Genomic DNA, 27,500 nt, shown 5'->3' with positions numbered 1-27,500 from the left:
GAGAAAGAGAGAGAGAGAGAGAGAGAGAGAGAGAGAGAGAGAGAGAGAGAGAGAGAGAGAGAGAGAGAGAGAGAGAGAGAGAGAGAGAGAGAGAGAGAAAGAGAGAGAGAGAGAGAGAGAGAGAGAGAGAGAGAGAGAGAGAGAGAGAGAGAGAGAGAGAGAGATTTTTTAGCAGATCTTTATCGCAATTCTAAATTTTACCAATGTCTTATTCTTTTAGCTAGTTCATCTTTTACAAGATATGAATATTATCTGTAATATTGTGGTTCATAAATTATAAACCTTGCACAATCCTTGATTACGGCGACTAAAATGAGGTATAACTCTGGAGCACGCTATTGCTCTCTCGCATGGGAAGCCAAACAGCAATGACACAGCCAACCACCATATAGGAAGGCCTTTCCGAAGAGATGTTGGCCATTTCCCCACATGACAGAAACAGAGCATGTATTACACACCCGACACGCCAAGGTGGCAGATCTGATGTGCGCCCAAGTCAGAATCAGAGACATTAGGAACAAAATGGGGGGGTAACTTTTTAAGGTTTCCAGATGAATAGCAAGCCCCAATGCGTTTACGTTGGAAGCCAAACTGAGAGATCTGTTGCCAGGAAACCAAAAGGCTTTGAATTCGGCTTCATTATACACAGGTTTAATTGAATATGACTCATGGATTCCTCTGACAGCTCTGTATGTGAGGTGTCAACAGAGGTGTGTGGCTGTGAGTGTGAGTGTGCGTTGAGCATGTTGATAACAGACCTTCATCCATAATGCTGCTATTCTTCTCACTCTAAAGAGAGAGACATATAGATTTTGTCTCTAGTTTCTTGCATCTGTTATGTATTTTTCTTTCACCTATGGTATGGCAGAGCCTATAAAATATAGATGTCTTCGAACACTCTGAGAGCGGAATCCATGAGTGCCCCCTCAGTGTAAACACACTGAGTGGGATTCTCGATTCACTCATTCATTAAATTAATGATCACTGGTAAATCATTATTATTATAATCATTATTATTATATGATTTATTTATTCATGATAACCCACTAACTCACTTACCAACTAATTAGTTCACTAGCTATCTAACATACTCATTAGCTAGATATCTCAGGAACTACACTTACTCATTCACTTACTTTCTACGTTTCAGTATCTTACTGACTCACTCCCTCACTCACTCACATTCACTAACCCTACAATACAACTATTGAACTGAGTAACTCACTTACTCGCTAACTCATTCACCATCTAACAAAGGAACTCCAATCAATCCTGATATATATAATTTCATAAAACCATCCACCAGCTGTATTCTGCCAAGTGGTTAAGAAAATGTGCCTAATGTAAAACAACTGTGTACACAATACAGTAGCAGTATTTTCATGAGTGAGATGTAGGTTTGAGTACAACTCAATAGGCCTATTTACAATATTTCAATATCAGAAATACTAATCTTACCACTAATCTTAACCAATTTTGAATTCCTGAAAGACAAAAAAGTAGGTGATTACCTGTCCTGCCAGCATCTCATAGAGTAGAACGCCATACGCCCACCAGTCCACAGACTTCCCATAAGGTTGGTACGCAATGATCTATCAAGGGAACGAAATGCAGAGGAAGGATACACATCTGATTTATTGACATAAACTCCTGAACACAAATATAAAGAAAGTTGTGATTAATTTATTCGTCTATCGTACTCACATACACTGTACAAGACATTCAGTGTGCTATCCAATCGTTTAGCCAATTTCTTTTAGAAGCATTACAGTATGTGTGTTTCCATCCCCCTGATTTTATGCAAACTTTGAAGTATCGAATCAGTAAACGGTGATGGAAACACCAACATTCGCATAAAAATCCTCTAATTCGCAAAAAGGTTTATCCGCTCGCTTGAGGTGGTTTTTGAGAAATGCGAAAGAGAGTAAATTCGCAAAATGGGAGATGGAAACACACTTTTCGAAACAGCTGTGACGTAGCGAACTTTGAACACACAGGATTGACAGTCTTTCCGATTTCCGCATAACGACCGGCCATAGCAACCCTGCCGACATCCACGTGTAACGTCATCACCCTATTCCGCTCCAACCACTTGATGGAAACGCACCTAATTCAAATGACTTTTTTGCGAACTTTCTAAAGATTCGCATCACCTTTTAGATGGAAAAGCAGCTAGTAAGGTGTAGATGGGGTAAGGTATCTCGCTCAAGGATGCCTTCATTTGGGTTGAGACCCAGAACCTCTAAGCATGGAATCGAACACCCTAACCACTGCATAATACTATCCTGCCCCTTAGAATATAGCTTCGCAGGCAACAACATTATATTTCAGACATACTAAAGACATCCTCGCGGTTTCAGTTCAAGCCTTTGCCCTGATAAGCCACCCATACACAATCAAGAATTTAAATGCTTTCAAAATTTGTTTTAGTAATTTCAGGGCAGGGGTCTGACATTGTGATAAGCTGGAGAGATGATTTAAGGCTGTGCTGCCACACAGCAGAGCTTTTCTCTCTCCACACAAGTCGTATGTGACCACCGTTAAACACGCTGAGCTATTTTCCACTGCCATAACAAAAGGCTCGCTGTCCAACCATCCAATTTACCAACCAATCGTCACTTCCCCACACAAATGTTACCCACACACTAACAACACACCCACACACATCCCACACACACATGTGTATACACAAATATACAAGCACACACACAGACATAAACACACACACACACTCACACTCACACTCGCACTCACTCGCACACATACACAGGCTTACAACTGCATTTAGCTTTTGTCTGTTTCAAAAAGGGAGCAATGTAAAAGATGTATAATAAGTAGAAAGAAATCCTTAAATTTCTGTTTAAGCCATGATCGTTGATAGTCACTTACTACTTAAAATTGCCTTCTTATTTTTCGCCCTCATTATTATCACGATCGTCTATGATTATGTGTTTGGTGTGAAGGAATAATTAATCAGTAAGCTGATACAAGCCTCAAGAACCCGACCTTTTTGTTCACCCATTAGTCAAAACAAATGAATGACGCATTAACTATGATACAGCAATTCCTATAAATAATATAATTTGTGAATAAACTTTTAAATACATGCAGAACATATACTGCATTCAGCATCAGGTTTTTCCTCTTACTAGCAAGAGGCTTTCACCTGACTTCTACAATCTTTTATAATATATAAAAAACATAAGTAACAAAATTTGGCAGATTCTAAATCTGTATCTTTGCATGCCCACGGTTGAACATGAGCGCGTCCCCGCCCTCACTCTGTATGCACAGCGCAGTACACAGTAATGAGTCCGAAAGTGGTTTAAGAACACCATTATCACTCTGTTATTGGGTGCAAATCTTTAATAGATCATTTAAAAAAGAGGAACAGAGGCTTAACATCGGTTAATAGAAATCTCAGAGTTCACAAGTGAAAAAAGTATCAGACTTTTAAAAAGTTTCACTCTTTTGAAAAAAAGGGCCACACATGTAAACACACACCTACGCAGGTGCTTTGGAGCAGTCTGGGCAGGATAATCTAGCATAGGGTTTGACTCCCAGTCGAAAAAAGGTACTGAGGTTCGATCCCGAATAACTTGAGCCTGATGCTTAGGCTCAATCTGGTCCTTAATGACATGGCTTAATACAAAAACATTTCCCTTGTGACCGGCAGGGACTGACTCCACCGTCACTCTTTATCTGACCGGAAACTAAACTACTCTCATTCTCATCCAGGTGTCTACAGACAACATTGCAGAGCTATTTCTGTTTATTTCCGGGTAGAAAAGCGCCAAGTCATACGATAGAGTTGTAACCAAGGAGCAGCTGACTTTAAAAATACATAAAAAGAAAATAAGGAAAATGCCCGACTGGATTCAGGTTACTCGGGTGGGCGTCTTACCTCGGGGGCGATGTAGTCTGGCGTTCCGCAGAAGGTGCGCGTGTTCATACCCTCGTACATGTTCTCCTTACACATGCCAAAGTCAGCGATCTTGATGTGGCCCTCAGAGTCCAGCATGACGTTGTCCAGCTTAAGATCCCTGCCGTACAGACCAGGGTGTGTGTGTTAGGGTGTGTATTGTAGGAGCACGTATATTCTGTTGTAACAAGGTGACCCCAATTAACCGTTGATTAAAGTTCCCGTTTTAAAGGTCGACCCTACTTGACTACCAACATGAAACCTACCATTATTTTTCACTCTCCTGATGATTGAACATTTATGTAGTTATATTTGCCAAAGAACATATTTCGACTGCCCAGTAGCTTCTCTCCATTTATTTCTGTTCCCTTGACTGCATTTGTTATGGAAAAAAGGACATTGATGTTACATTGATTTTGCTGATTGTTCTCGAGCCTGTGCTTTGAGAAGCACAGGCTATCACTTTGTTACAAGTGATACACGTTCGCCTATAGCTTGACACAGCACCAGAAGAGAAACGACATGAATGATAATTCATAAAATGGTGTTGCTCCACGCTCTGCTCAGGGCTTATCTGTCTCAAAACACTCTCACACATAGACAGACACACACACACACACACACACACACACACACACACACACACACACACACACACACACACACACACACACACACACACACCCACACCCACACCCACACCCACACCCACACCCACACACACACACACACACAGACCCAGACACATACAAACACACACCCACACAGACACAGACACATGCCCATAGACACACAAACATACACTGTGTTAAATTACAATCAGTCATTGTCCTCAACTCAATATTCAGACGCATCTGCATTCTCCTGGTGCTGAATATTGGTAAATGACATTGTCTGTGACACTCTTTTCCTCTTCCTTTTCTGAGATATTTTCCTGTTGCATGTCAATTGTCAATGTCAATTCTTTCATAAAATTGTTTTGCCTTGTATTCCTCTTCTTCTCTGGACACTGGCTGGAAATGAGAAGATGTAGTAGTTTGTGTGGACACATCTTTTGGGGGATTTGTGCATGTGTATGTGTGTCTGTTCGGGTGTGGGGGTGTGTGTGTGTGGGTGTGTGTGTGTGTGTGTGTGTGTGTGTGTGTGTGTGTGTGTGTGTGTGTGTGTGTGTGTGTGTGTGTGTGTGTGTGTGTTTGTTTCTGTGCCTGTGTGTGTGTGTGTGTGTGTGTGTGTGTGTGTGTGTGTGTGTGTGTGTGTGTGTGTGTGTCTGTGGGTGTGTGTGTGTGTGTGTGTGTGTGTGTGTGTGTGTTTGTGTGTGTGTGTGTGTGTTTGTTTGTGTGCCTGTGTGTGTGTGTGTGTGTGTGTGTGTGTGTGTGTGTCTGTGTGTGTGTGTGTGTGTGTGTGTGTGTGTGTGTGTGTGTGTGTGTGTGTGTGTGTGTTTGTATTTGCTCATAAAAGGAAAGGTGAGTAAGCCAGGCCCAAACATGTCTTATCATTTCTAATACATGTCAGCCGTCGTGGTTTAATCTGCAGCAGAATGCTAAATGCTGGTTTGTATTGCAGCAGACGTGAAACATAAAAAAAAACTTTATACACCTTCTAAATAAACTGTGTGCCGCACTGTTTCTCTCACCTCATCACGTCCTCGCTCTCCGTCATGTGCACACACATTTAAAAAATATTTTCAATGATCAATTAACTTCACCATCCCTATTAAAATCGGGAGCCCGGTTACTGTTTTAAAATGAACTCTCTTCTCTAATCGTGCAAACTTATACTAAGTTCGCACTAATACTAAAAGATTGTGTTTAGAGCTTGCAGCTAATAACACAGCTTTTGGAACATGTATAAAAATCCAATGACAGCTCGCATTTAAAGCCAAGATGGCGGCTTGCTAAGTAATTCCTGTTTACATGCAATGAAAATGAATGACGAACCCACCTATAGATGACTCCCTTTCTGTGCAGGAAGAATAAGCCCACGGCAATCTCTGCAGCATAAAATCTGAAAAAACAAACAAAAAAAACAGTATATGTTGTTAGATCTATATCATCCCTAATCGTTATCACTTAACTCTTTCGGCGTGCATCACTTCAGGTTCTAAATGTGGTTCTCTCACGTTTGCCTGGTTGTACTGAGATTTAATTTTGGAACCGGGGGTTTAAAGAGGTTTAAATAATCCATAATCAACAGCCCTTCTTGATGCCTGTAGTGGTTTGTGGTACAGTCATCAGCACCGGTCTGAGCAATCACCGCACGACTCTGCTACACACCACATGCTCATCTCTACAAAGTATGTTTCTTGGTTGCGTTCCTGAGGAACACACTTAACGCATAGAAATAAATAGCGTTGATGCAGACAGTGCCCCTGAACACATGCAGCTACCAGCTGTTGGAAGTCCAGATTCTTCTCCCAATTTACAAGTGTTTTAGTGCGTGCATAAACAAAACCAGCAGGTGCACGCACGTGGTTACACGCAGAGCAGTGTTAGGGAAAATGTCTAAATACATTGTAAACTCTCTTTTAGAGATGTCCGATATTATCGGCCCACCGATATTATCGCCCCGATATTAGCATAAAAATGTAATATCGGTCAATATCGGTATCGGATTTTTTTTGCCTTAAAACCGATTATTTTTTTATTTTTTTATTTTTATAGCCCAAATAAATGTTTTCAAAATTGTGCAGTACAGTGCACATTGTAATTGACTCATATTTGTGCATTTATTCAATTAAGGTTATTGAGTTTTAGTTAAAGAAACATACTGCTATGTTGCACATAGTTGTTCAGGTACAATGTTTTATCATTTGTGAAGTCAAGTTTGCCCTATTTGTTGTGGGCATTGTCAAGATTATCTCAGGGAGAGTGTAATCCAAACTGTTGTCTGAGACCATTAAAAAAATAAAAATAAACATGGCACTTTTCCCTTAAATTAAGTTGAAGTATTTTTCTTATTTTGCACAGACAATGTTAACATTTGGAAAGCCTTGTTGCATTCAAGAATGCATCCAGTGGGGCATCACAATAACATTAAGCATGTTGTGTTAATTCCACAACAGGAGATATGTAATGTTACCTAAATTAGGTTTGAGGAAAAATAAATAACCCAAATATCGACATCGGTATCGGCTGATATCGGAATCGAAAATTTAGAGTTGGACAATATCGCATATCGGATATCGGCAAAAAAGCCAATATCGGACATCCCTACTCTCTTTCCATGCCAACAGAACCTTCTACTGAAAGCCTATTTATTAAACCTACTAACTATTGTCTGGTGATACGCAACTGTCTCTGTTTTATGTCTATTGTCGGTCTATTGAATTGTACACAACCGTTTACAAAAACCTAACTCTATAATTTCCATGTGTTGAAATGAAAGGTTCAATACTTCTCACATGTATCTAGCTACTTTCATAGTGTTACACCTTTTCAAAATACACCTGGTCATTAACATAGGTAATGAAATAGAGGTGATGAAACATAGCTGATGAAACATAGGTGAATATTCATATCGTCACCCTCTTAAAGTAATGGCATAAGTCACTTTTTTGCCAAAATGATTTTCTTGCCTAAATCAGCTCCTTGTGATGCTAGCCACCTCGGGTAAAATCCCCAACATCCTCAGATCATGTGATCCTACCCCTTTAGTGTAATGGCCTATGTCAAGAGTGTGAATTAGGCCAATTTATTTTGCCCATGTCACTAGAAGGGGTGACTTAGGCAATTTTATCATCATTATTTCTGTATCAATAGTCATCTATTGTCTTACCCTTTTTGTTTGAAATGATTCATAAATATCATATACTCTATATATGGTTCAGTTTTTTCTGTTTTCTGAACAACTTGAAAATATGACTTCATTGAAGGCCATTACTTAAAGAGGGTGACGATATGTGCAAACAGGAGTGGATCCTCCCTCATGATCTTGGGGAACATAATCCGTGACTAAACACCGTAATCAGCTGTATGCAAACCAACAGTTTGTTAGTCCCTTGAAAGCTTTACATGACAGGACAACATTTTAAGATGACCTGTGTTGATAGGTGCTTCAGAAAAACAAAACAATTCAGCTGTAGCGAAAGTGATAAACCTCAGAATGCTTTCAGACATACTTTGCAGAAAAAGTCTGATTCCCATTCATGGTGTCCACAAGTTGCCGAACATACGCAAAACATGTTGTGCATTGGTTGGGGTGACAGGATGTAGCACATAAACATAGTGTCCCCTGAATATTCAGCTGGTTTGGTGTGGAGGGTCGTACTCACACTGCCTGGGGCTCTTTAAACTTGCCCACACGCTGAATGTGGTACATGAGGTCCCCTCCATTGATATACTCCATCACAAAGTACAGCCGGTCCTGTAGACAGAGTAAGGTACAGGTAGAGAGAGTGGTTGATGGATGCTTTGGTTCTCAGGTTGCAGGTGTTGAAGACGTGTTGCTGCGATTCTAAAAACCAGAAAAATAAGCTCAGAAGCATTGAATTTTTAGCTTGTTAAAAATAAATGAGTCACAATAATAGGCCTGTGATACAGTAACATCACTATGCCACTCCTTTGCAGAATAGAAAATGTTGTAGAACCTTATCCATAAAGTCACACTTCATGGAAAATAAAAGTTGCAATGCATGCTTGTATAAACTCTCCTCCTACAACCTCTGATGGAAATTATGATTGATGAGTGATGATCAGCGCACGCACACAGGCACACACACACACACACACACACACACACACACACACACACAAACACACACACACATATTTCCTCTCATAAAAAATGAAATCGCTCCACAATGTGTCTAAATTCTGTAGACAGAACACAAGCAGTGAAGCCGTTTTAGAGGACACTCTGACAGCCAGTACACTACAACACACAGGGTACTACAACTTGTATTTGTAAGGGTGTTTTTGGTTGCTTGTGTGCCTCCCTCAACACCTGGGGCTACAACATGTTTCACACTTTTTTTCACACTAACCTAAAACAAAAAGTGTTCACATGTGGTCATTGAATCAGAGTATGTGGTGTTAGGTTAATAATATCATAACTTAAAAAGAGGATTGCCTTTTCATTGTTGGCCCATAGTGGTCAGCATATTGCAAAATGACTAGACCAAAGATGTCCTTTGCAAACCATTTTATTTTTATACTCAGGTTTTATACGTGGTTTTGGTTTGGTCACTTAACCTTCTGTTTACTTAAAGGACCCCTACTATTTAATCATGGCTAGTCAACATCACACCTGGTAGAATAATAAAATAGGGGACCTTGCTTTTCTGACTAATCACACATAATGATCGCTTGCCTTCATCTATTGGTTAGGTTTAGGGAACGCAACTACTTGGCTAGGTTTAGGCAACACAACTAATTGGTTAGGATTAGGCAACACAACTTCTTGGTTAGGTTTAGGCAACGCAACTACTTGGTTAGGTTTAGGCAACACAACTACTTGGTTAGGTTTAGGCAACATAACTACTTGGTTAGGTTTAGGCAACGCAACTTCTTGGTTAGGTTTAGGCAGCACAACTAATTGGTTAGGATTAGGCGAGGAGGGACTTGGCCCTGTGGCGCAACGGGTTAGGGTCAGAGTTGGTTGGGGACGCACCACGGTCTGGAAGCAGGAGTGCAGCTGTGTGAGGAAGGGGGGCTTATCCCTCTGGGCCAGCACCCTCTTCTCCACCATGGTACACTCCACGTCGTCGTCCTGGATCACCACGTCCTTCTTCAGGATCTTAACAGCGTACAGCTCCTCTGTTGACTTCATCTCTGCCAGCATCACCTGGGTGGGTGGACAACATCGATAGTAGACAACTGGGTTTTTATGTTTATTCTTTATATGTTATATGACCCCGTTTTCCGAATGACCATATCCAACCACAACCTCAACAAAGCCACCCATGTCAAATTGTCGGTTGTATTCAGGGGTCACCGTTGCCTTGGCGCTCACCTTGCCGAAGCTTCCCTTCCCCAGCAGCGCCAGGAAGTGAAAGTCACTGAGGCGGACTCGGTCCATGTTCGGCAGGCTGAACCTCCGGTGGTCCGACGGAGTGATCATCTTCTTACCGGGACCCATCTTGGCTTTCTGCATACACAGACACCGAGCGCACACATACACACACAGACACAAACACACCGATGCATGCACGCACGCACAAACACACACACATACCGTAGTGATTTAATGTGATAGACAGTATCAGGGTTGAATCATTTTAGGATTGTTTGTGTAATTTTTTCTGTTAAAGTACATGGTGTGCCAAATGTATCGAACCATTTACATTGTGGAAGGGCACAATGTTAGTAAGGTTAGTTCAGAGTACATCTGCATGCATGAACAACCACCTTTTTTTTTTTTTGGTCTTTGAAACAATGAAAAAACCTAACCCTAAATGAACAGTTCAGCAGGTCAGATCATGTAAACAAGGGAGAATATTGGAGACAGAGAGCAAGCACTGCTCTGGTGTCGTCTGGTAGCTCTCTAAGGAAAGAGCAATGAAAAGAAATGAACAGGATTTTCTCCCTTTATTTCAGAGTTTGTTTACATTTCATTTAAGATATAGGAACCGGTACTGAGACCTCGTACCAGACAGACAGACAGTTCTCCTTTACATTCTGCCTCTGAAAACATTAGCGTTGTTAGTAATGAAACAAGCAACAAAAATGTGACCAACAAAGTGACATAAATTAGTAAAATGTCACAGTGACGTGCTAATGGTCAGCCCCTCGGTTCAATATCCGACCTCCCATTGGCTGGCTGATGTCGCGTATGGCAGGCTGACGACAGAGACAGCTCTGTTGCTAGTGTAATTTAGAAACGCTTGAAAGCTTGTGGAGTTAGGGGAGGGAGGGAGGAGAGGACACTGTGGGGGGTCCCAGCATCCCCTGTCATTATAATGATTGCACTGTCCGTTTTCTTTTGGTTTTGTGTTGGTTTTCTTTTTTCACACACTGGGCAATAATGTGTTCAAGATAACTGAGGACTTGGAAAAAAAGGAGTTGCGACTTGTTTGAAATTAATTGAATGGTTGTCTAACGCAAACGTCCTAGGATGGAAATTGGGGTATCATTTCAGGGCTATCAAACATCAAACATAGCCTTCAGCGGGAACGATTAATTATTTGTTGACAATCTTGTGTAATTATCCAATATGTGTTTATATGGTTTATATTCACTCTGATAATAGCCATATTTGGAATTGTATAGCTATTTACCAATCAAATAAACTAGCCAGTGTTAGTCTATTTTCTTCTTAATAGCAAAAATTGCGGCTGATTGTATTTTTTGTATTATAACCCTATTAATATGCAGTAGCTGCCATTAAGGCTCAAATTGGTTTCTGTTACTGTCAGATTACAGGGAGAAGAGGCAACTGGTGGAGCCGGCACATCGACTTGCAATTATGTTTGGAGTGTTGAATGGGATCAGAAAGTGGTGATCATGTTTTGACAAATCAGGCAGACCAGATGAGCTGGTTTCTAGAGAAAATCTGTCATCCACAAGTTTCAAGGGTTCGTTTTTTTTACTGTTGCTGTGACAATAGCAACTACATTAAATATACTGATGCATGAAAACCATGTAATGCAGTTAAGAGAGCCTGATAAAGGGACAACAAACTGCCGTTTGAGCCCCCACTGCGATAAAATCTTAACCCCAACATTTAAAAACTATCCAAGTGCTGCCATCATGTGGAGAGGCTAAGAAATAACGCTTACGATGTGAAGTTCCGGTTCACACCATTCTCTAGTCTACATCATTCATCATAGACTTTTACGCATACAACAAGTTATTATATTATTAAGCCAATTATTAAACCTACAATCCATAATAAATGCATAATCCTTTTTCAAAATAATTATAAAAATGATATCTATCACGGTGAGTCAAACTTCATTGGCTCACATCTCATAATATAATTATAAGATGAATTAGATTAAATAATAATATTATGAAACAACTAGTCTGCATAGTAACAAGCCCAACAGATTGTAAATTTAACCATGGCTTCATCTACTACTAACGTTCTATAGGCCGGACTAGATTTATAGAGGGTAGCGCAAAGGCCACACAATAAGCCAATGAGGAGCAGGTGGGACAACCTCCAAAACGATGAGCGAGTGGGTGAGGATCTCCTAGCCATCGATCTTTGAAGAATAAGTCCCGCCTCCGAGGCTCCTGGTTCCCTCGTCAAATGTCTATGGGAAATAACGAGAGTTTTTTGAATGATCGTACATAGCAAATTCTGTAGGTGGCGAAGAAGTTTAAGCTGTGTATCATTTTGAACGACACACTTTTTCAATCTAGCATCGGCTGGGTTTTTGGATTGTCGGTGCCGGTAAAATAGCATTAATAATCGTTTACTACTTTAACGGCACAACAATCCAAAATTCCAGTCAAAACTAGATGTAAAAAGTGTGTTGTTCAAAACGTGCCGCAGCTTTTACTTCTTCGCGACCTACAGAGTTTGTTATCTACGATCATTCAAAAACCCTTGGGTTACTTCCCATAGACATTTGACCGAGGGAACCAAAGCCTCGGAGGCGGGACTTAATCTTCAGAGGTCAATTGACAAAGTGCAATGATGGAAAAGAGCACTAGAGCCCACCAGAATGCAGAATGCTACAACTACAAATGTACTAACAAAGCTCTGTGGAATGGCTAAATAACTCAAACTCAGCAACTGTAAACAATAAAGGCACAAATGAGAGAGGTTAAAGTAAAGAGAAAGGAGATAAATGTCTTGCTTCAGCCATGTGCTGTGGAGGCGACGGCCATTGTTAGTAAATTGATTCCTCACGGAAATCGCAGACAAAAAACATACTGAAACAAATAACCAAAGGGTGGTTTGTTAGCGCAGAAGAGAAAAGCATGCTTGGTGGACACACCGTGCAAGGTGATTAGCAAACATAAAGTTCATTAAAGAGAGAGAGAGAGTGAGTGAGAGACAGATCTAGAGAGTCAGTGTGGAAGCAGGCAGAAGTGCTACCTTGAGATAGTGGATATTTAGTTGGCAGGCCTAGAAGAGAAGAAAGGAGGAAAGAATGCTAACTTGTTAGCACGGTGAAAAGCTAAAACGCTGTGAACTCGCTCAGTAATTGCTCCGTAGCAACCCCTGCTTAACTACGCATGTGACATGTACATAGATATGTCACTGGATCAAGAATTTATTTAATTAAGAGAGCTTTATGTCATTTAAAATTTCAGATGATTATTTTTATTATAATTATTCCTATTACTATGCACTTGGTCATTATTTTCAAGATAAATGTAAACTCATTATGTTCTAAAATGAATTTGCTTCTTATATATTTACTTAATTATCACACCTCTAACAAAAAAAGAGAAATTCGATTATTGAGAACAAAACCCTCTTCTCTCTTTTCATTTGATGATCAACATCAATGGGCCTGACCTTGGTTTCCAAGGCAACTGAGGCTGTGTGTGTGTGTGTGTGTGTGTGTGTGTGTGTGTGTGTGTGTGTGTGTGTGTGTGTGTGTGTGTGTGTGTGTGTGTGTGTGTGTGTGTGTGTGTGTGTGTGTGTGTGTGTGTGTGTGTGTGTGTATGTGTGTGGATGTGTGTGGATGAAAGCTTGTACGGAAACTTCGAGGCACAGAAATCAAAAGCCATCTTTTCAAATGAGGACAACAAGCACTATGGCTCTGCCTTGTATCCTCTTCTTATAACCAAAGATAGTACAGATAAGCTAGCCTGTTTCAACTATCTCCTCACTCATACACATATAGGGCCATTCTCTTCCATGTCCAATAGCCTTTCAACTGTTTCAGATGTATTTGGTTGTCTTGGATGTTTCTGTTCGAAACAGTATATTGTTTTGAGTCCAAAGATACATATACGATCCTTCTATGTGAAACTGTTATTCAAGGGTAGCCATTCACCTGTTCACCACCAGAGGGCGTATGTCCCCTTCAACTCCCCAATTAACTGAAGAGATTAAGGAGGATATAAGTGAGAAAAAAATAAATGAAGAAATATTAGGACAGGGTAATTGACGGATTATACGAATGTGACTGTTTATTGTAAACTACAAAAACGACCTACATCTGTTTATTACAACGTACACTGTGTTTGCATTTTTTTGTGAAATATTGTTGTTTTCGGTGGCACAAAATGATTAAGTATTCTTAAGTGTACAAAACTCTCTCCAGACATATCTCTGGATCTCACTCTCTGATTGGTCACCCATCATATGAACCCCATCTGACCACTCTTGACCTCACCTCAAACTTGTGCCGGAGTTCTAGGTTGACATCGTCTATCTCAGGAATGGGTACGTTGTAGTACTCCCCTTCCTCCTGGTTCAGCATCTTATACCTGTAGAACAAACACACACACACGCACGCACACACACACACACACACAAACGCCCGCGTGCACATACACACATACACACACGCACGCACGCACGCATACACACACAAACACACACCCACACACACACACACACACACACACACACACACACACACACACACACACACACACACACACACACACACACACACACACACACACACACACACACACTCAAACAATGCCACAGACACACACACAAAGAAAAATAATAGTCGTTAGTATGTAGTCTAGTGGTAAGAGTGTGCAACCCCTAACCAACAGGGTTCAGGGTTCGATACCCTTGGACCACAGTCTACCTGTAGGTATCTTAGAGCTAAATGCCCCCTATTTCCAGACAAGCTGCCTAATGACCTTGGTTGGAACTGATTTCACCGGAGGCCACTTCAGATGCTCATTTTCTTCCATTCTTCCAGCAACATATTTTATCAGCAATCTCCCTGTTCATTGTGTCGCCATGGAATAAGGACTATCCATGTTTCAGCCAGCCGTCCGACATAGGGTGATGTCAAAACGATTATGGATTCTCCGACTGACTCCGCCACTCATCGACCGATCCGAGCCTTGAACCTCCCCTGGCGGGTTGAGCAGGCTGCTGCCGGTGTCCTGTGTGTTGCTTACTCGATGAGTGGAGTAAGAGATGCTGGCTGCCCACTGTCTGCTGAACAAAGGTCTGCTCCCCTGCCACCACACAGCCCGCAGTCTGCCTCCCTGTGAGTATAGTATGTATATGCTACACACCTCTACACACCTCTACACACTCTCACACTCCCACATACACATGCAATCATCCAAAAGCCTGTAGGGAGCACACGAACGTAAACACACACACACACACACACGCACACACGGACACATGCACACACACGCACACACACACACACACACACACACACACACACACACACACACACACACACACACACACACACACACACACACACACACACACACACACAGACACACACATAGTGCACAGCATGGCACAGTTCACATTAACTCATGCATGTAGGATTGCCTAGTACACACACAAACACACACACACATATACACACAAATACAAACACACACACACACATATTATCACAGTTGTTTTTTAACACAGTATCCTGCCAGGCACTGCCAGGCTTGTCGTCACCCAGGTATGACCGTGAATGTCACCTGAGCTAGCTTAGCCTCGGGGCCGCTGAGTCAGGCCGGGCTACGCCTCGCTGGCTGCATTGACACCAGCTGAGCTAACATGATGGGGCTCTCTCTGGGAACATTCCCTGCACTACCACACCCAGTCCCGACTCACCATCAACACATTGGACAGGACGGTGGCGGGAGGCGTAGAAGCAGAGCGGAGCCATGACAGTAGCTGCTGATAGATGCTGTTTATCTGCAGAAACGTTCCGGCCCTGGTGATTTGTCAGTGTGTTGCTGGTGTATTTCCATTTGGCTCTCTTGTAGGTCAAGATGGGCGATACATGAAGTTTGAAGGGCTCTATCTACAGCCAATGAAATTATAGGGTCCATACACCGCTCCTTTTCATATGAATGAAACATAAATGATCTTTATTTCAACAAGCCATTGATGCTTCGAAGCTGGAGCCCATATAATTGCAAAAACTTTGACTTGTATAAAAACCTTTTGATTTGCTTTTAAATAGCGCAATCTAGACGTAATTTCCTAAACTGTGTCGTTGAGTGTGCTCAAGTGTATCTTCAATTTCCACTTATTCCTTTTGGTTAGAATACAATAGTGTTGACCCAGTTCTGAATGGTTTTGATTAAATGCGAAACGCTTAATTGAAAGAGTTCATTACATACAGCGTCTCAAACAGCCCTCCGTAGGATAAATGTTGAAAATAATTAAGAAAGTCGCTCTCGATTTACTTTTTATTACAATATTTATTTTATCTTGAGTAAACTGACTGATTTATTTATTGTGTTGATAGTAAATGATAGCAGATTATAAGATTGTTATTTTAAGAATTTCTGTTACTCATCTCAATGTTTAATTAAGTTCGTGATTGACTTGTTCGACTGACAGACTGTTTGACGGACTGTTTAGTTGAGGGACAGTTCGATTTTTTAACTGGCTGCTTGTTTGACTGACTGACTGACTGTTTGGTTGACTGACTGTTTGGTTGACTGACTGTTGAGTGACTGACTGTTTGACCGACTGGCTGTTTCAGTGACTGACTGTTTGACCGACTGACCATCCACAGTTGGGGGACTTGATGAGCTCAGACACCCCAAAGGACATGGAGCCCATGAAGTCGTTCCTAGTGGTCCGGTCCCAGTCCCAAACCTCGATGGACAGACGGCGGTCCTTATCGGACGGCTTCAGCTTGCTGGGGAGGGTGAGAGCGAGAGAGAGAGAGAGAGAGAGAGAGAGAGAGAGAGAGAGAGAGAGAGAGAGAGAGAGAGAGAGAGACAGAGAGAGAGAGAGAGAGAGAGAGAGAGAGAGAGAGAGAGAGAGAGAGAGAGAGAGATGTTACATACTAAAACATACAGCATGGCAAGGAAACATACTGCAGGAACAACATTCTAATGGTCATATCTGAAATATGATATGCCGATCTAAAGTTATAATATATTATTTGAATCATTGACAACTGAGATTGTAGATCCCTGAAATGCAGGGAATCATAGCAAGAGAAGCAAATGTGGATAGTTTTCTCCGGTTAGACAGAGAAATTAAGTGAACTATTATACTGTTATTCCATAGTCATGGAATAACAGTTGTATCCTATTTTATCTGTAAACAAACCCATTCCACTACTCTACGCTCAATCACACACCGGAAAACCCACGAAAGCGCACAAAAACGAGGAGACAAAGAAGGCGTGGACGACATGACAGATAATTTAAGCAACATGCACAGAGACATCGGACAAAGACCATACACACATACCTACAGAGAACACAGAAACACACACACAGCACAGCACAGGGGACAGCGGCTCACAAGGTAAAGGACTCGTTCCAGCAGGGGTTAAGCGAGGAGCGGATTGTGCGCGTCTTCTGCTTGGTCTCGTTCCTGGGGTCGGGGGTCAGCTTGATCTTCACGTAGGGGTCTGACAGACCGTTGGGGTCCATGGGGATGAGGTTTCTAGCCTCACCCACTAGAGAGGGAGAGGGATAGAGTGACAGAGAGAGAGGGAGACGGAGAGAGAGAGAGAGAGAGAGAGAGAGAGAGAGAGAGAGAGAGAGAGAGAGAGAGAGAGAGAGAGAGAGAGAGAGAGAGAGAGAGAGAGAGAGAGAGAGAGAGAGAGAGAGAGAGAGAGTGAGAGAGAAAGAAAGAGAAAGAGGGAGAGAGGGACAGGAGGGGAGAGATACATAGAGAGAGATTAAGAGAGAGACAGTGAGAGAAAAAAAGAGGGAGAGAAAGAGACAGAGAGAGAGGGGAGAGATAGAGAGAGAGCAGGGGTGAGAGCGAGCGAGGGAAGGAGAGAGAGTGTAAGAGCGACAGTGAGACCGGGTGGGGGTCATTAATATCTTACTATTTAGTCATTGAGCAGGCTCTTGTAGCCAAATTGACTTACGAGGTGACTTACAATGAATTGATACACATGTCATGGATGATAAGGCTAAGGTAAGGGTAAGGCATCATGTTGCTCGAGGATAACTGGAGTCAAACGCCAAAACATTTGGCTTGGAGTCAAACACGCTAGCCACTAGGTTATCATAACCCCCCATATACGTAGGGTGGCTATTAGTATACTGCAGATATACATATCCAGTCCTATACGAATGCCATTGAGTGGATGTTTTTGCCATGGATGGACCAAGTGGGCAGCAAACCTCTTACCCAGGCTATGATATTGCCATGAGCAAACTACCGTATATTGAAATCATGTAGATGAGTCATTGAGAATTCATGTTGATATTGATATGGTTATTATTGATATTTGTGAACTGAATTGCTAATATTTGTTCTCATTGAATGAGAGAGAGGGATTGGTTTTCTTTCTATTCTTCTTTCTATTTATTATTTCCGCCTGACACACACACACACACACACACACACACACACACACACACACACACACACACACACACACACACACACACACACACACACACACACACACACACACACACACACACACACACAAACACACACACAAAGAAAAAAGAAAGGCCATTCTACTTTCACCATGGCGACAGCTTTTACAGTGGTGGTCTGCCCATGCAAGGTCATTGAACAGCACTGCCAATGCCACATGCTATAGTTGCTCGACATAAAGGGCTAGATGTCTAAAGAGAATATGTACCAAACATATCTATTGGAATGTCTATCTTAATATAAAAATAAAACATAGAATTCTATAAGTATAGATATAGTACATACATTTATTTATATAAATGTGTGTTGCTATTCACAGTTTACTTTATGATTACTATATTTCATTCGTCTGGAGTTGTCAGATATTCATGTGTGTCCTTGACCTTCAATAAATCAAGGAAGGATTACGAAAGATCTGCACAAAAGGACAGGAAGTGAGGTATAATAAATGTACATTGTATGAAGTCAGTTAGTAGATGTTATCGGTAGGTATGAGTTATGAGTTAGTAAGGTAGGTAACTTATTGTCATGAGATCATTATGTTAACAAAAAACAAACACATTCATGCATGCAATTAGAGACGCTGTAGAATAGGACAGATGATACCCGTAATTGTAAAGTAGAAAAATAATCCCTTAAACACTGCATGGTAAATATTATAAAAGCCCTGTGAGAGAACGAGCTCTTTGCATCCAATCGAGGCAAGTTTCATCTCTCTTTCAGAACAGCGAGCTCTGCCAAAGCCGAGTCAAAGGTATGTATTCTCAATCATGTTTAGTCACCGAGTTCAGTCAATAGCCAAACATACAAATGTCTCTATTTTACTTTCTAGCCAATAGTACAGACAGACTCAGAAATAGCCCTAAGGTGGTTCACAGTATTACAGCTGTTGCTCACACACACAAACCCCCCCCCCACACACACACACACACACACACACACACACACACACACACACACACACACACACACACACAGACACACACACACACACACACACACTTAGGATACACAAATACACATACACACTCATACTGACGCATACTCGCACACACACACACACACACACACACACACACACACACACACACACACACACACACACACACACACACACACACACACACACACACACACACACACACACACACACAGGATTCATAAACACATACACCGCACACACACACACACACACACACATCCCAGCTATATCCTCTCCTGCGTCTTCCCTCCACTGAGCCTGCAGCCCCAGGGGCATTTGTCATTGCCATGGTGATGCTGCCGTTACGTCATCAAAGTAAGTTCACTAAGGTCTGTGGTAGGGGCTTGGTTGAATATTAAATCGATATCACGATGTGAACATTTTGTCAAAAATACAATATTTGATTATGTACATTTCGCCCGGTTCTAATCTTCATTATAGTTTCGCTTGAGGCTGCTAAAGTTCTTAAAGGGATACTTCACCGGTGGAGAGATGAATCTGTATTGAAAGTGGGTCGTATATTTAGTCAAATTTTAAAATTTTGTGCCTCCTTGAGCGAGAAAAGGCAAACAGTGACTTTTTGGTGCTTGGGATTGAAGACGACAACTCCCACAATGCCAATCAGCGTTCACTCCCTGAGGGACGTAATATAAGACCCAATCAGCGTTCACTCCCTGAGGGAGGTAACATAAGAGCCAATCAGCGTTCACTCCCTGCAGTCCAGCGTGAACAGCAGCATGGAGGAGGAGTGATTGTTGCCGTTTGCGGACTCCCGGAGCTCTATATCTAAATAATATAATATTATATAATACATAGGTATCTATATAATATAATACAATATATAATATCATGGCCAAAAGCTGTGTGCGCCTCCAGATGATATTATGAATTAAAAACTGCGTCTGTTTCTTGGACGTCTCTGGTACTTTCACGACAAGTAAAGACTCGTAGTGGGGGTTATCTCGGCCAAAGTCCTGGACGGGTTCGGGTACCCGACGGGTGAACCGCACAATTCCGATGAAACGGGGGAAAAATAATGTAGGTACTATGTTGGACATGGGTGCTGGTCGGGTCGGACGCCTGAACAGCGCGGGTCGGTCGATTGCGGGCGATTGTGAGCGAGACTTCTCCGGTGTTGGATATGTTATTCAGGAGCATAGGAGTAAAAGAAAATCGTCCACAGTGGATGATGTGCTTTTTTTGCACAGCAATCTAAAGCATCACACCAAACACCAGATAGTGTAATTCCCCGGCGTTCTATCTAATGCGTCTAATTTTCCTTCGAGTGCGGGTCGGGCGTTGGTATCAATTTATAGCGGGTCTGGCCGGGTGCGGAATGTAATTCTCAGGTACGGGCGGGTGCGTGTTTGCAAAATAAGGCCTCTGTATTGATTCTCGGCCATGGTCGAGAAGGAATTGGGGGAAGAAACATTGGCTTTGGCTCTCGTTGGCTTTTGGCTTTGGCTGTGTTGGCTCTGTTGCTGTCCGATCTTCCAGATTGAACTGCAACTTCAGATTGATGTGGAACTGCGAACCGCGACATGGAGGAGAAAGGGATTGTTGCCCACGATTGTCTCCCGCCGGGGCCCCGCTTTCCCCGCTGCCTGCTGGCGGAAGACAACTGGGGTCCAAAATCGCGGGCAACAATCCCTTTCTCCATGTCGCAGTTCAGTCTACTTCAGATTGATGTGGAAGTGGAAGAACCAGAGACGTCTGAGAACCCCGACGGAGTCGTTTGAGATGATATTATGAATAAACGACTCTGTTGGATTATCCGACGTCTGACTCTTGGCAGAGAGTCAAAGCCAACGGTTCTTCCCCAAATTCTTTCTCCAACATGGCCGAGAATCAATACACGGGTCTCCACTTCGCCTGTTTCCCATTGCAAATTTGCTTCTGCCATGGTCGGAGGTTTGTGTCGGTCTAATTCTCTAGCTAAGCGGTGAAGAAACATGGCGGACAATGTGTCCGCCATACATCTCGTACGCGAGCTCCCGCCCCCCTCATTCCTTATTAGTGGGCTTACAAATTTGCAGAACCAGTGGTTTGTAGTCCTCAAACCTTCTAGCAGGCAAGCAAATTTCTGACATGACGTCAAACGCGTCATTTGACGTTAGGTCAGGAGAAATGTAAGGAGGACAGCTGGGTCAAGGGAAGACTGGGTTAGACTGAGGGAAGATTATTATTTTTTTTATATTATAATAGCGATTTTATAATGATAGAACACCGGTTCTGTATCGGTGTAGTATCCCTTTAAAGGCACAATCTGTTAGATTGACCACTCCCAGAATTCCAAAAACTCAACCTTGTGACTCAAACTGACAGACATAGCATAGGGGAAGGGGTTTTGGGAGGGTCATAGAAAGATTCTTGAAAAACAAAAAGAGAGCTACGGGCTGGCCACCCATTTGTATATGATGAATATATCTTCTTCTATAGGATGTGATTTTATTGATAACATTATTGAAATAAGTATTGATCATCATTGACGGATATGTTGAAATAGTTTTAAGGTACGAGCTGAAATTTGACTTTACCATGTGATTATTTTATGTAGACTATTTGTTGCTTGAATTACTAGAAAAACATGCTACATGGTGAAATATATCTTAGTCAATTACCTAGGTTGGGATAGAAGATTTTGCCAATATCCTTGAAGCTTATTGTACTCACTTATCACACAATCCTCTTCATAACACACCCACACACACCTTGTGTGTAGGTGGGTACACATAGACAACCACACACACATCCCTCTCTCTTTCTCCATAGCTTTCCCTAATCTAATTACACACCCACACACACACACTCGCAGACATAATGTATGCCGGTCCAAACAGAGCTTCTCTTTCCATTGATGTCCAGTGGTGACATTAACATGCACAGAAATAAACACTCCTGTGCCACAAACACACACGCAACCACCCACCCACCCACATACCCCCCCTCCCCCCCAACAAAGAACCCACACACACACCCACCCCACACACACACACACACACACCTATTACACCCCCCCCCCACACACACACACACACACAAACACACACCTACACCTACACAGTGTGTGTAGGTGTGGGTTTGTAGCTGTGTGTGTGTGTGTGTAATACACACACACACAGCCATACACACACACACACACACACACACACACACACACACACACACACACACACACACACACACACACACACACACACACACACACACACACACACACTAACACACACACATCATGTGCGTGTACACAGTGCACATCCACTGTGTGCCGTTGCTTGGATACAGGAGAGTCTGCCATTCTAAATGGTCCATTACATATCTAGGTATACCACAATGCATGACTCGATATTTGTATGGTATTTTGCAGTATAAAATAACATGTATTATGTGTGTGCAATGTTTATGTTTATAACATGTGTATTATGTTTTGTAACCTGAAATCAATCAAATGTGTGTGTATGTGTGTAGTTGCACTATGTGTGCATAATGTGTCTGGAGCAAGGTTGTGTGTTTAAATATGTATGCGTTCTTCATGGATGAAGACAGAGCTGGCTCTGACATTAGTTGCTCTACTCTCCCTCTCCCTCTCCCCCTCTCCCCCTCTCCCCCTCTCCCTCTCTCTCTCTCTCTCTCTCTCTCTCTCTCTCTCTCTCTCTCTCTCTCTCTCTCTCTCTCTCTCTCCCACCCAGCCCTGTGAGGCAGGGTGTGACTGAGGAAGGAGCTCATATTCCTGGTAGCCCTGGCTCTGAACCTGAGGCCAGGTCACTTCCGCTCCACTGCAGGACCCCTCCTGTGACTGTGTGTGTGTGTGTGTTAGTCAGTAGGGGAATATATAGAGAGAGAGAGACTGAGAGATAGAGAGGTAGAGAGAGAGCGAGAGAATGTCAAAGAGAGAGAGAGATGAGAAGGGGAAGGAAGGGGAGGAGATTATAAAGACGAAATGGGACAGGGACGAAGAGACAGGAACATTTCAAATAAACAAAATAAAACATATATGGCTGCAAGAAAGTAAGCAATAACCTAAATTAAAAGCTTGCATCAGATACCAAGGGAGTCGTGTGTGCATGTGTGTGAGTGAGTGAGTGAATGCACGAGATCTAATAAAAGAGAAAAAGAGATGGTTGGATGAAAGAAGGTCAACTCAGGCAATGGTGTGTGAGTCAGTGTGTTTGTGTGTGTGTGCGCGCGTGCGTGTGTGAGTACATGTGTGTGTGATGAGGAGGAGCCTTGGAGACGAGTCTGTTTTCTTTCCAGGAAAGATGTGATCATATCAGCATCAGTTGGCTGACCCTCCCAGGCCTACCGGGAGCGGGAGGGGGGGGGGGGGGGGGGGACAACAGACAAGTTTCTTCTTCTTGTCCCCTCTTATATGTTGCAATCCACAATCCACGCATTCTTTCTCCACCACTAATTTTCCTCGAAACCACCTCCATGCCTTCCTTACTGTCGCCTTGAGGGGTCTGGAGAACAAGACCGCGGCGCGGCAGCAGCTGTGACCTCACTTCCTCCCCCTGCCCTCTTCTAGGTACAATGTCATTTCCTTTGTATTTCTGGTCAAACAACCAATTAGAAACGGGTCAAAGGAGGAGAGCAGCGGATACGTCCGCGCATAACAACGTGGCGCCAAGCGACGGGCGAGCATTGAACCGTGGACGAGATCCAGGGCCGGTCCCCCCCCCCCCCCCCCCCCCCCCCCCCCCCCACCTGCCCCCTGTTGATATGCTTGAGTCACCGACCCAGCCCGGCAGATGGCCGGTACTACGAGGTCAGACAGACTCAGCAGTGTGGGGACTTCAGGGGGTGCTGACAGACCCAGGGAACACTGCATACACACGGCGGAGAAAGTTTCCAGAAAAAAGACCCGCCGAGGGGGAAGGCAGGCGATGGAGGAACGTGAGTGTGAGGGTGAGAGAGCGGGGGGAGATATACTGAAGAGAGGGCGAGGGATGAAGCAGGGAAGGAGTGGTAGTGTTTTGAAATTGACTTCTGTTTGTTCCGTAATACCGTTCGCCACATATGTTCCTTAACAGGTGTTGCTCGATATGGCAGGGAGCTTTGAGACGCAGTCAGCGATTGAGACATTTAATGACTGTATATATGTCTATCAATAAAACCTTCTGCTCTGGTTTGTATGAATGGGAACGGAGCCCCTGACAGAAAAAAAAAGAAAAGTACAATCAGTTTGTCATGGTGACAGCTCTCAGATGGAATCCAACCGTAAACCCACCTTTAATGCCTTCCCACTCGGCAGTAACCTGCACCTGATTAGTCTGAATCCACAAACAACTGCTACCAAGCACCGCCGCACTCTTAACACTCACGTTTTTTTCAAGATCAGCCCTTAACTGTAAAAGCGTCATCACCACAGTTCAAATGTCCGTTCAACCTTTAAACTCTTTTCAGATTTCCACGCAAAATATTTTTCTCTCCATCTCCCTCACTCCCTCTCCCTCTCCCTCTCCCTCTCCCCCTCCCTCTCTATCTCTCCCTCCCTCCCTCCCTCCCTCCCTCTCTCTCTCTCTCTCTCTCTCTCTCTCTCTCTCTCTCTCTCTCTCTCTCTCTCTCTCTCTCTCTCTCTCTCTCTCTCTCTCTCTCTCTCTCTCTCTCTCTCTCTCTCTCTCTCTCTCCCTCCCTCCCTCCCTCCCTCCCTCCCTCCCTCCCTCTCTCTCTCTCTCTCTCTCTCTCTCTCTCTCTCTCTCTCTCTCTCTCTCTCTCTCTCTCTCTCTCTCTCTCTCTCTCCCCCCTCCCTCCCTCCCTCCCTCTCTCTCTCTCTCTCTCTCTCCCTTCTCTCTCTCTCTCTCTCTCTCTCTCTCTCTCTCTCTCTCTCTCTCTCTCTCCCCCCCCCCCCCCCCCCTCTCTCTCTCTCTCTCTCTCTCTCTCTCTCTCTCTCTCTCTCTCTCTCTCTCTGTGTTTCTGCCCCTTTGGGGCCCGATCTCGCTCTATCAACGTCTGTGGGATTCAGTCAATCCGGTTCCAGTTTCTGGGGATCACTTAGCATAATGTGATGAGACAACGACTAGGGGTAACCATGCCAACAAAACGCCCAGTGCCACCATTAGTAATACTGATCATCCCTTCCCTCCAGTAAGTAACAATGGGCTTTCTGATAAGAATCATTTGGGGTTCTTAGCGAAAGGATGGATACAATGTTTTTTGTCTTGGGGGGAGGGTACTTGATGAAGCTGAACTGTATTCATGGTGCTGCTTCACACAGGACTACCGATCCAATCATGGGTGGCTAGCTAAACACACAGTGTGTCAAACACGTGATGCGTGCGGTATCCAGCAATGTCATGGACGCAGTGAATACATACCTGTCCCTATTCGATACTGCTCTCTATCACTATTTATTCCCTTGTATCTCTCTTTCTTTCCCACCCACTCTTTTATCTCTCTCTCTCTCTCTCTCTCTCTCTCTCTCTCTCCCTCTCTCTCTCTCTCTCTCTCTCTCTCTCTCTCTCTCTCTCTCTCTCTCTCTCTCTCTCTCTCTCTCTCTCTCTCTCTCTCTCTCTCTCTCACCTTCTCTCTCTCTCTCTCTGACCTTCTCTCACCTCTCTTTCTCTGTGTTGATGGCCCAATCAGGACTGACTTGGACCATCCACAGGTGGTAACAAGCACACACACAGCATCACATCAAACAATCATTCTGAACCCTCTCAGTGAATAATTTAGGACCTCCCCTTCACAAACACAAACTCATCCTACTCACTTTGATTCCCACTTTAAACTCACTTTACTGCAGCAGCAATCCTGATGTTTTGTTTTGTGTGTGTGTGTGTGTGTGTGTGTGTGCTTGTGTGTGTGTGTGTGTGTGTGTGTGTGTGTGTGTGTGTGTGTGTGTTGTGTGTGTGTGTGTGTGTGTTTGTGTGTGTGTGTGTGTGTTTGTGTGGGAGTGTGTGTGTGAGAGTGCGGGAAAGCTTTTTCAGCAGGACTGTGGAGGGGTTCACTGTGCTGTTAATGTATCAACCAAAGGTGCTGCTCATTTGACTGGCTCATTTACAAAGACAATACAGTCGATATTCGCACACACACATTTCAATACAAAGATTAGCTTTTCATCTTATTTTTCCGCCATTCTCTCCCAGGAATGACCCCAACTGGAAGATGGAATCCAACCGTAAACCCACCTTTTATGCCTTCCCACTCGGCAGTAACCTGCACCTGATGAGTCTGAATCCACCAACAACTGCTACCAAGCACCGCCGCACCGCCGCACGCCGCAACAATCACGTTTTTTTCAAGATCAGCCCTTAACTGTAAAAGCGTCATCACCACAGTTCAAATGTCCGTTCAACCTTTAAACTCTTTTCAGATTTCCACGCATAATATTTTTCTCTCCATCTCCCTCACTCTCTCACTCTCTCTCTCTCTCTCTCTCCCTTTCTCTCTCTCTCTCTCTCTCTCTCTCTCTCTCTCTCTCTCTCTCTCTCTCTCTCTCTCTCTCTCTCTCTCTCTCTCTCTCTCTCTGTCGCTCTCTCTGTCGCTCTCGCTGGCCTTTCAGTGGTTGCTAGTTCATGTCCTTTAAAATACATCATAACATGTAACGGACAAACACTGTAATCACCCAGCACTTTAACAGAGTCCCGATGGGCTGTTCAAAGTGCAAATGAATGCACTCTCATTCATCGACACACGCATTCTTTTTCACGGCCATGGAGTATCTGTTGTGGACGACTAATGCCAGGTAACAGGAGCGCACAAGGGTTGAATGACTTGCTCATTTATGTAAGAACAGAGGAAAATTTTAACCGGCAACCAAACCTAACGAGTAGAAAATATGATTTTGAATGTATTTTTTAAATGCAAGCATGCAATATCAATGTACATTTTTTAGGGAATTAACTGCCAATATAAAATAAAATGTCTGAGTGATTCTCCTTTTGACGTTTAACAGCACTAAATAAATACATATTGAATAACAAATAGAACAAACGTGTGAGTACTGTGTATAGTACTGAAATACCGCAGTTAAAATATGATGAATGGAACATTTGATATACATCATGAACAATACAACGCAAGACGACAGAACGGTGTGTGTGAGAATGGGGTTCCAGTGATTCCCAGAGAGGCGGAGTGGAGGCGGCGTCCCACCAGCGCTGGTCCCACCTGTGATGTGCAGCCTGTCGCCGGTGACCTCTATCTTGAGGAAGATGCGTCCGCGGCGCT

General features: G+C 43.2%; 1 protein-coding gene across 2 annotated transcripts in view; it reads right to left on the bottom strand.

Annotated features, from left to right (window-relative positions):
• prkcab (protein kinase C, alpha, b) overlaps positions 1-27,500 on the bottom strand; it is a 100,792-nt gene that overhangs the window by 5,483 nt on the left and 67,809 nt on the right. The window contains exons 5-15 of one of the 2 annotated variants that reach the window (XM_030339381.1): positions 27,441-27,500; positions 17,249-17,405; positions 16,497-16,631; positions 14,160-14,253; positions 12,908-12,937; positions 9,872-10,006; positions 9,530-9,703; positions 8,193-8,284; positions 5,864-5,926; positions 3,905-4,043; positions 1,512-1,592 (exon numbers count right to left, since the gene is read on the bottom strand). The exon at positions 27,441-27,500 is cut by the window's right edge and continues 69 nt beyond it. In XM_030339381.1, coding sequence (XP_030195241.1) covers positions 1,512-1,592; positions 3,905-4,043; positions 5,864-5,926; positions 8,193-8,284; positions 9,530-9,703; positions 9,872-10,006; positions 12,908-12,937; positions 14,160-14,253; positions 16,497-16,631; positions 17,249-17,405; positions 27,441-27,500 — 1,160 coding nt within the window. The remainder of the gene's footprint in view (positions 1-1,511; positions 1,593-3,904; positions 4,044-5,863; positions 5,927-8,192; positions 8,285-9,529; positions 9,704-9,871; positions 10,007-12,907; positions 12,938-14,159; positions 14,254-16,496; positions 16,632-17,248; positions 17,406-27,440) is intronic. The other variant, XM_030339389.1, reaches the window with a different exon arrangement.

This window comes from Gadus morhua, chromosome 2, assembly GCF_902167405.1.
Source record: "Gadus morhua chromosome 2, gadMor3.0, whole genome shotgun sequence".
In the NCBI taxonomy this organism is placed as follows: Eukaryota; Metazoa; Chordata; class Actinopteri; order Gadiformes; family Gadidae; genus Gadus; species Gadus morhua.
This window is presented reverse-complemented; position numbering and strand designations above follow the sequence as displayed.